The sequence below is a fragment of the Engraulis encrasicolus genome, unplaced genomic scaffold (genome assembly GCF_034702125.1).
Source record: "Engraulis encrasicolus isolate BLACKSEA-1 unplaced genomic scaffold, IST_EnEncr_1.0 scaffold_26_np1212, whole genome shotgun sequence".
Classification (NCBI taxonomy): Eukaryota; Metazoa; Chordata; class Actinopteri; order Clupeiformes; family Engraulidae; genus Engraulis; species Engraulis encrasicolus.
The window spans coordinates 3,045,292-3,055,291 of NW_026945555.1; the positions used below are offsets into that span (position 1 = coordinate 3,045,292).

Below are 10,000 nucleotides of genomic sequence, written 5' to 3' on the forward strand. Positions count from 1 at the left end.
CCAGTTGTTACATGCAGTCCAGTGTGGAGTCCAGTTCGGTTCTGTGTGGAGAACTGTAATCCAGTGTATTTGAGTCCAGTTTGGTTCCTTTTGGAGAACTGCAACCCAGTGTAATTGAGTCCAGTTCGGTTCTTAGAGGAGAACTCTAATCCGGTGTAATTGACTCCAGTTTGGTTCCTTTTGGAGAACTGCAACCCAGTGTAATTGAGTCCAGTTCGGTTCTGTGTGGAGAACTGTAATCCAGTCTAGTTCAGTCCAGTTCTGTTCTGTGTGGAGAACTGTAATCCAGTGTATTTGAGTCCAGTTCGGTTCCTTTTGGAGAACTGCAACGCAGTGTAATTGAGTCCAGTTCAGTCTTACGTGGATTTAATTCCTGTGCGGTGTGGAGTTGCGTTAGGTCCTAGATAGTCTTTTGTCAGGTTTACTCCAGTGTGTGTGTGTGTGTGTGTGTGTGTGTGTGTGTGTGTGTGCGTGCGCGTGTGTGTGTGTGTGTGTGTGTGTGTGTGTGTGTGTGTGTGTGTGTGTGTGTGTGACCGGTCTCAGCCTGGTGTATTCCCGTCTGGTGTAGAGTCGCGTCCGGGCTGGTGTGCGGTGGTCCGCTCCAGGTACTGAACTAACACACACACACTCTCAGATGCAGCCTCCCTCTCTCTCTACAGCAACTTTCTCTCTCTCTCTCTCTCTCTCTCTCTCTCTCTCTCTCTCTCAGACGCGGCCTCACTCTCTCACTCAGATGTAGCCTCCCTCTCTCTCTCTCTCTCTTTCACTCTATCTCTCTCTCTCTTTCACTATATCTCTCTCTCTCTTTCACTATCTCTCTCTCTCTCTCTCTCCCTCTCTCAAATGCAGCCTTCTCTCTCTCTACAGCAACTTTCTCTCTCTCTCTTCCTCCCTCTCTCTCTCAGACGCGGCCTCTCTCTCTCTCTCCCTCTCTGTGTCTGCCCACCTCTCTCTCCCTCTCTCTTTCTCTACCCCCCTTCTTCTTCCTCGCTCTCTCTGCCCTCCTCTCTCTCCTCTCTCCCTACCCCCTTTCTTCTTCCTCTCTCTCCCTCTCTCTCTGTGTCTGCCCGCCTCTCTCTGCCTCTCTCTCTCTACCCCCTTTCTTCTTCCTCGCTCTCTCTGCCCTCCTCTCCCTCTCTCTCTCTCTACCCCCTTTCTTCTTCCTCGCTCTCTCTGCCCTCCTCTCTCTCCCTCTCTCTACCCCCCTTTCTTCTTCCTCTCTCTTTCTCTGCCCTCCTCTCCTCTTTCTCTCTCTGCCCTCCTCTCTTTGCTGCTAACACACAGCTGTTTGAGTGTGAGAGTGTGAGAGTGTTGTGACCAACAGAGGAACTGGTTAACTGTTTTAACTGTTGAAGGAATCTGCAGAGTAGCACACACTACAGGATGTGATATTGCGTCAGCGCCTTTGAGTGTGCGCTTGTGTGTGTGAGTGCACGTGCATGAGCGCCTTTGTGTGCGTGTGCGTGTGTGTGTGTGCATGTTTGTGCGCACTTGCATTTGAATAAATGTGTCTCTGTGTGTGCATGAGCATCTGAGTGTGTGTGTGTGTGTGTGTGTGTGTGTGTGTGTGTGTGTGTGTGTGTGTGTGTGTGTGTGTGTGTGTGTGTGTGTGTGTGTGTGTGTGTGTGTGTGTGCATGTTCGTGCGCACGTGCATTTGAATAAATGTGTCTCTGTGTGTGCACGTGCATTTGAATAAATGTGTGTGTGTGTGTGTGTGTTTGTGGGAGAGAGAGAGAGAGAGAGAGAGAGAGAGAGAGAGAGAGAGAGAGAGAGAGAGAGAGAGAGAGAGAGAGAGAGAGAGAGAGAGAGAGAGAGAGAGAGATGCATGTGTATGTGTATGTGTGTGTGTGTGTGTGTGTGTGTGTGTGTGTGTGTGTGTATGTGTGTGTGTGTGTGTGTGTGTGTGTGTGTGTATGTGTGTGTATTTGACGTGTCACCTGTTTGGTGGTGTGCTAAATTTATTGAGCTGACAAACACCACCAAGCCACACAGAGATGCGGTTGAAACAGAAAGCCCTAAAATGAGTCCAGTGAACACCACCCCCCCCCCCCCCCCCCCCCCCCCCCCCCCCCCCCCCCACACACACACACACACACACACACACAGAGTTAGGACACAGCAACCTGCGAGAACAGAGCTACACACACACACACACACACACACACACACACACACACAACACACACACACTCACTCTCACACACACAGAACACAGACACAGACACAGACACAGACACACACACACACACACACACACACACACACACACACACACACACACACACACACACACGCACGCACGCACGCACGCACACACACACACACAGAGTTAGGACACAGCAACCCCCCTAAACCTTAACTTAGACCAGCGCTTCCCAAACGCTTTTCTCTGCGCAGTGTGTGAGACAGATGCTAACTAGCAGAGTTGGCGTGGAACGTTGGTAAACCTCCCTCCCAAAGCCTCATACAGTGTCGATGCCATTGGGCCGGGAGACTGGTCTCTGGGTCCAGCGGTATCGTACTGTATCTCCCATTGCCGTTGTAGTTGACGAGGTCGCAGGTTCGATCCCCGAGGTGGGTGAACAGGTGCAAGATGACCTCCGTCACACGCGCACCCCCTCATACATTTTCATGTGGTCCTCGCCTGCGTTGGGCAGTAATGCATTACAAAAGTAACTACTTACTGTAATACATGTTGTAATGCAGTAGTTTAACCCATTGTGTCCTGGAGACACATATACGCGGCATTCAGGATTTTGAGATTTGAGCTGTCTTATTAAATATGTGGGTATGTTAGAGCTGAACGAACACATTATAATGCAAGAGGAGGGTCTTGGCTCTTAAATGTAACTCATTTCATGTTTGTATGTGCTTCGGAGGCTGAGGATTTAGGATTTAATAGGCAGAGGGCACCCTTTCCCAAAAAGGGCTTAGGACAAAATGGGTTAAGGCATTGCAATGGAAATCTGTAATATTTACTTAGTTATAATGCTAAATAACGTTAGTTACAAATGCAGACTTGGATTTTAGTGGTATTCAGTGTGGTGGATCAGAAAGAACCTATTCCTGAACCTGGTAGTTTGTAGTCTGTTTGCTGCCAAAAACACCTCCTGGATAGGAGGTGAAAAAGTCATGACTCATGAGATTGATTTACACTGTAATAAATAGCCAGATCCATATTTAGGCCTACAGTTTCTTTTTTTCGAAAGTAACTAAAGTAGTTCAAAAGTAGTGCAATGCCTTACATTTTAAATATAGTAATATTGTAGTACAAGGCAGTGTTTCCCAACCAGGGGTACGTGTACCACTAGGGGTACGCGAACACACCTCAGGGGGTACGTGGAAAATGTGATAACAAATATATGGAGTGTAATCACATTGGGATAGAGGAACAGATATAGAGCATGGAGGAGGGGTACTCATCATGTGACAAAGATGCTCAGGGGGTACACAGGACAAAAAAGGTTGGGAATCACTGGTGTAAGGGATTATTTTGAAAAGACAGTAACATGTAGTCAACAATGCATTACAGTTTTTGAGTAACTTGCCCAACCCTGGTCCTCGCACCCCCAAAGCAAATGTTTTGGTGTGCTGATGGCCACATTAGTACGGTTTTACTACGCTAAGGGACAGCAAATCAACACAAATGAAGCACATTCATTTTGGGGAATCCTCATTTCCAATAGACTTGACTTTTTTTCCTGCCATCATTGCAATGGAACGTCTTGCATGACAAGTCTAGAATTCATAAACTACACTTCAGATGGAGCATTCCTGCATACAATTTACCATGCAATCAAAAACTACATACTGTTCATTAATGCTGTATGTAAACACACATCCGCCATTGCTCAATTCAGCTCACGCACCCCCTTGTGGCAGGCCGCACACCTGCAGGGGTGCACGCACCCCAGTTTGGGAAACCCTGACCTAGACCAACCCTGTAACCCCCCCTCATAACCACACGCTATTCATGTAGACGTAGTTGGCAAGCGCAATGACACGCACAGCTAACCATGGCTGCAAACACACTGACACGCACAGCAAACCATCGCTGCAAACACACTTAAGTGCCAGAGATGTGGTGAAAACCAAAACCCCTACAATGAGTCCAATGAAACCCCCCTGAACCTTATCAACCCCCCTAACTGTAATCCTAACCCCCCCATTGTGCATATTGATATGATAACCATACACTAAACCCCCGAAACCTAACTCCCTTAAATGTACCGCCCCCCCTAAGCCTAACTCCCCCTAAACCTAACTCCAAACCCCAACCCCCCACCCCCCGCGCCCATCGTTTGTCTTCATAACCACAGGCTATTCATGTAGAAACAAGTGTCAAGCACAATCACACGCAACTACCTAAAGCTGCAAACACACTGACACCCACAGCTAGCCATCGCTGCAAACACACTGGCGAGCAGCTGACCAAAGGATGCATATACACAAACGCTGCAATGCAACCTGACATACATACAGCTGACCAAAGCTAGCAAGCAACCTGACATACAGTGTGTGTGTGTGTGTGTGTGTGTGTGTGTGTGTGTGTGTGTGTGTGTGTGTGTGCGTGCGTGTGTGTATGTGTGATATTAGCCAGTGAGCATTAAGTGATGCAAACCTACGTCCCATAAACCTACACCCCCCAAGCCTACCTAGTGTGCCTCTTCCATCATAACCACAGGCTATTCATGTAGACACAGGTGCCAAACACAATCACACGCACAGCTACTGTAACCATCGCTGCAAACACACTGACATGAAACTGCATACACACTGACACGCAACTAACCAAAGCTGCAAGGACGCTGAGGTACCGCTAACCAAAGGATGCCATGCATATACACAAAAGCTGACAAGCAACCTGGTATACATACAGCTGACCAAAGGATGCCATGCATATGGGTAGATGACGGATAGGCAGCAAAAAACATTTTTTTCACAAAACATTGTTTATGAGGGAAAAAAGTATATGTCTACGTAGTGCAGCAATTAATCTTTCAAAAAAATCCAAGTGGTCACAATGTTGCTCTATTCATTGATTATTTATTTACGTTGATAAAGCAATTTGCTGAAAATATGTCCTTTGGTGTGACGTTAAGAAATAAATATATTAAGTAATGTAGAAATGGCTTGATGGAGTTTTATGAACATTGTTACACTCTTCATATTTATTGCAATTTTTTAAAGTCTTAATTTAATGAGAAATTACCATTTAAGTATTTTTTTTCCCATTAGATGTGAGATTATTAGAAACCTTCGAGGAAAAACAGGGATATCTTTCTTTTAAATGTTCAAAATTGTCGGAATTTATACTAACTTTTCAGGGACGATAATTTGTTCTTCCCTAATGCAATATTCAGTGTTTATCAAACATATTGTTTAGCTCAAACAAATATTTGAGCGTTTAAAACATGTCACACCGTAGGACATTCATGTCACGCTAAAGGACAGAAATGCAAAACTGAGCCAGAAACAAATATATCAACATGATTATTTTGTCTTTTGATCATAATATAATGTTGTAGTCAATATGGACCTACACTTTACACTTATAAGTCTTTGAATCGTCGATTGTCAGCCTATCGTAACTCTTAATGACAGCCATGCGGTCATTGAATGTAACCTGCAGAGCTCATAAGACTCATACTGAAGGGTGACCTTGGCATGACCATCACACTTTTGTAGGTATGCTATGACTGTCACACCATTGAACCTGTAGTGTGTAGTGGCCAGTGCCTGTTTGGTATCTCAAGCTGGACAGCACATTTATGCTGTATATTGAGCTCTCCACAGCATCATGTATTCATCTATACTCCTCTATATACTCTCTCACTGATCTTTCCTTCACTGTTACCGTTTTATGGTTTCAAAGCACCATTAATGACATTTTATATCATTAGACAGTATCTAAAATCAACAGCAAATATTCATCAACAATGCATCAAAGTATAAATTCCAAAGGCCAATAAAGGAATAAGTAATTTGAATACACAATATTTATCTAGTCAAACAACAAAACCAAAAAAATATGTACTACCAGTTGTTTTAAAAGCTATTTCTCAAATATCTAGTCCATTGGTGTGACCTGTTTGTCCTTTGGTGTGATACTCCAAAGTGTCACACCATAGGACTTTTACCATCACACCATAGGACTTTTACCATCACACCATAGGACTTTTGAGCTTTTGAGTTCATTTAAAGCCATGTCGTTGCCAACTGAAATACAATTTCACCTTTAGTAAGATGCATTTTCATACATCTACATAAGAAAAAAATATGAAAAATATACACTATTGTCAAAATGTATTTTATTGCTGTCACACTAAAGGACTACAAAACTAATACATCTTGTGGTAGCAAAACATAATTGATTGACTGAAGAACTCTGAGAGAAAAATCTAAAATCCACCCTTGCCATTGGCTTCTTAAGGGTCTAAAGTCACAATTTATGTACCGCTGGAGCTTCAACAATAGATAATTATCCACAGAATTAACCAAAAAATGATGTCACACCACAGGACATTATTTTCTGCGACAAAGTTTCATAAGTCCATACGGTCTCAGAAAAACAGGAAAAAAATTAAGCATTGCCACTTGCTAAAATAGACACCTTGAAAAACATGCCAGGGTTGTTTAGACAAATGACTGAACTTTGATTATTTATTTAAAAAAAATTAATATGGAGAACCAGGCTTGCCTCAGTCACACCATAGGACAAATGTGACATTTGACTCAAAATTAAGTATACTTATTTAAGCTCTGGATTTATTACACATTACTTTTTCACAACAACGACATTAGTTTAATCATTTAAAGCATTGACAATTTTGAAAGCATGAATTTACTTAATTTTAAGAGCCTGCGACAGCAAAATTTACACGTCACGTCATCTACCCATATACACAAAAGCTAGCAAGCAACCTGGCATACATACATACAGCTGACCAAAGGATGCCATGAAACCTGACATACATACAGCTGACCAAAGGATGCCATGAAACCTGACATACATACAGCTGGCCAAAGGATGCCATGCATATACACAAAAGCTGACATGCAACCTGACATACATACATACAGCTGGCCAAAGCCATCAGGGATGTCTTTAAAGGGGGGGTAAAGTGTGACTGACTCACCAGGGCCCCATGTAGATAGGGGGCCCCACACATTGTCCGATTTATGCAAATATATGGCTGTGGGATGGCTATGAAAATACATGGCATTTTGGTTGTACTGTTCATAGGGGCCCAGCATTTTTTCTGCTACGCCCCTGCACTGCCATGCACCCTGACAAATATACAGCTGGCCAAAGCTGCCGGGCAACTTGATGTACAGCACACACACACACACACACACACGCGCGCGCACACACACACACACACACACACATACACACACACACACACACACTTTCCATGGGCCGCTTGCAGCATTGGCTGGGCCCACGATGAAGTTATCTCCCTGGGCCCTGGACACCTCCCCCTTTGTCCCACTCCGGGTTGACGTTTCAGGACACTGAACTGCAGACTGAATAAATATATGAACTCTTTTATCCCCAATGCGATAAGAATGCTCAATGACAGATAGACATGCCATGTGAAGGGAGTGCACAGGTTGTTTCCTATGTTTTTATGTTTTCTATGTTTGTATGTTTCTTGTGTTCTCTATGTTAATGTTGTATGGGTATGTGAGTGAGTACTGTATGTTATGCAGTGGTTGTTGAAGCCCAAGACAAATTTTCCCTCTGGGGACAATAAAGTACACTCTAACTCAAGCTCTAACTGAGTTGTGCAAACATGGAATTCCATAACCACAAGCTGTGCAATTATGTGGTGTGCTGTGGTGTGGTGCGGTGTGTCATGTGTCATGTCAAAATGCCACAATGTCAAAAAATAGGAGATTTCACTTCACCTGCTCTGGGTTTCACTTCACCTGCTCTGGGTTTCACTTCACCTGCTCTGGGTTTCACTTCACCTGCTCTGGGTTTCACTTCACCTGCTCTGGGTTTCACTTCACTCTTTGTGAGCTTTGAGACCAGTGTTGCCAGATGTGTCTGACCAAATCCCGCCCAAAAGCTTCTCAAAAACCGCCAAAATGCGCTAAATTCCGCCCAAAATCAACAAATTACATTGACTTCTATGGGCCCAAAACGGCTGGAAAAAAAAACGCCAAATGGCCAATTTTCCCAGTTTTTACCCGCAGACGCTCATCGCAAGTAGCCCAATTGGGCGGGCACCCGCCCAATCTGGCAACACTGTTTGAGACAGCTGAACTGAAAGACGCCCGCGGCTCCTCAGACCTGCCGAGTGGAACAACCCCTGCAATGCTCCTTCCATGTGCTGCGTGTGTGTGTGTGTGTGTCTGTGCCTGTGTGTGTGTCTGTGTGTGTGTGTGTGTGTGTGTGTGTGTGTGTGTGTGTGTGTTGGCTGCTCTTAAGGAAATGAGTACTCCAGGCTCTTCTATTGGGTGATTTACCTCTTGATATGAGCTGTTCTAATGGGGGCAACTTTTGTTTACATTTCAAAGAAACATTTTTATTTATTCCCAAAAACATCCAAAAGGTTATGCAACATCAGCAGACAGCGAGCAAACAGCGATACCTTTTGGGAAAATATTTGGAGTAGGGCTATGTTCATTTAAAAAAAAAAGTATACAAAAGTTGCCCCCATTAGAATAGCTCATATCTCGGAAAGGGCTGAGCCAAAAACTGCGGCGTCACCGGGTACTGACAAGTCAAGGGTAGCGTGAGCAATACAACAGCACACTGAAATTGGCAGGAGGGCTCCTTTAACCTGGTTTACTCCTGAACCAGATTCGTAGTATATGTATCTTAGTATAGGCTCTTGGCTGTGTGTCAGCATAGTACACCCGGCCGGCAGACTCTGGAGTGGCTCCTAGTCTAGTCAGGCCAGGAACATTATAAATATCGTTTCTGAGCTCCAGAAAAACTGGGAACTCCTCCCACTTTGTCGGGAAGCAAACAACCAGTAGCAAACCAGGGGGAGGCGGGTCAACCATGCCGTTTGGGAAACGTTAATTGTTATGCTCTTGGTCAGACCAAGTCTCGAAGAGATTTGAAAGTCGATGATAATCAGGCTACTCCTTGGTGAAAACCCGACATGGACATTTAGAGGAATTGAAACAACGTCAGTGGAGTTACAATAAACTGAGAACAAGTGGAAGTGGACACATCAAAGCCAGAAGGTTGGAAAATCCCCCCATCAACCAATCAAATCGCACCCTAGCTCTAGGTATGGTGGCCCACGAGGACCAAAGCTCCACTGTAAATGCAGGACACAACAGCCGACTTTGTTGACAGTGTTGCCAAACTAAGTGGTTTCCCGCTGGATGACAGTATGCGGAACAAAAAGACATTTGGGTGGGTTTTTCGGCAGATTTATGGCCATATAGTCAGGGACCTAAACCCTCAAAAGTGCTTTAAAATGGGAGGAACCTGACATGGCGCGTTGTACTTTTAATTTGTAATTTTTTGATAGCTCTATCCCTTAGGACAAATAATTAGAGGGTCTGCTCAGGCGGAAATATCACGAAAAAAAAGGATTTAGTGCCTCCAGGCGGGTTTTGAGCATTTTTGGGCAAATCATCAGTCTCATCTGGCAACCCTGGACATGGGGGAGAACTCTCCGTCACGGCGTGGGTGGTGTACAGTATACCAAGTCGAACACGAATTTGAACAAGGCAATGAGCTCGATCTAGGTAGCACATCCCCATGTGAACTGTGGGGGGACACGATGGGAGGACTTTTAGTTGACGAGTCAACGCGCATTGGGAACTACCTCAGTGTTTCCCACAGAAATTTTGGAAACTATCGGGGCAGCAGGGATTTTTTTTTGTCCGGGGGGAGGGGGGGGGGTTACGGGTTCTTTTCACGCGGGCCTTTTTTTTGGGTGGGGGGGGGGGGGGGGNGGGGGGGGGGGGGGGGGGGGGGGGGGGGGGGGGGGGGGGGGGGGGGGGGGGGGGGGGGGGGGGGGGGGG

At 45.2% G+C, this 10,000-nt stretch overlaps 1 protein-coding gene across 1 annotated transcript in view; it reads left to right on the forward strand.

Moving 5' to 3' along the window:
* LOC134442940 (xaa-Pro dipeptidase-like) overlaps positions 1-612 on the forward strand; it is a 9,138-nt gene extending 8,526 nt beyond the window's left edge. The window contains exon 6 of the mRNA XM_063192902.1: positions 569-612. Coding sequence (XP_063048972.1) covers positions 569-612 — 44 coding nt within the window. The remainder of the gene's footprint in view (positions 1-568) is intronic.
* The last annotated feature ends 9,388 nt before the right edge of the window (positions 613-10,000 follow it).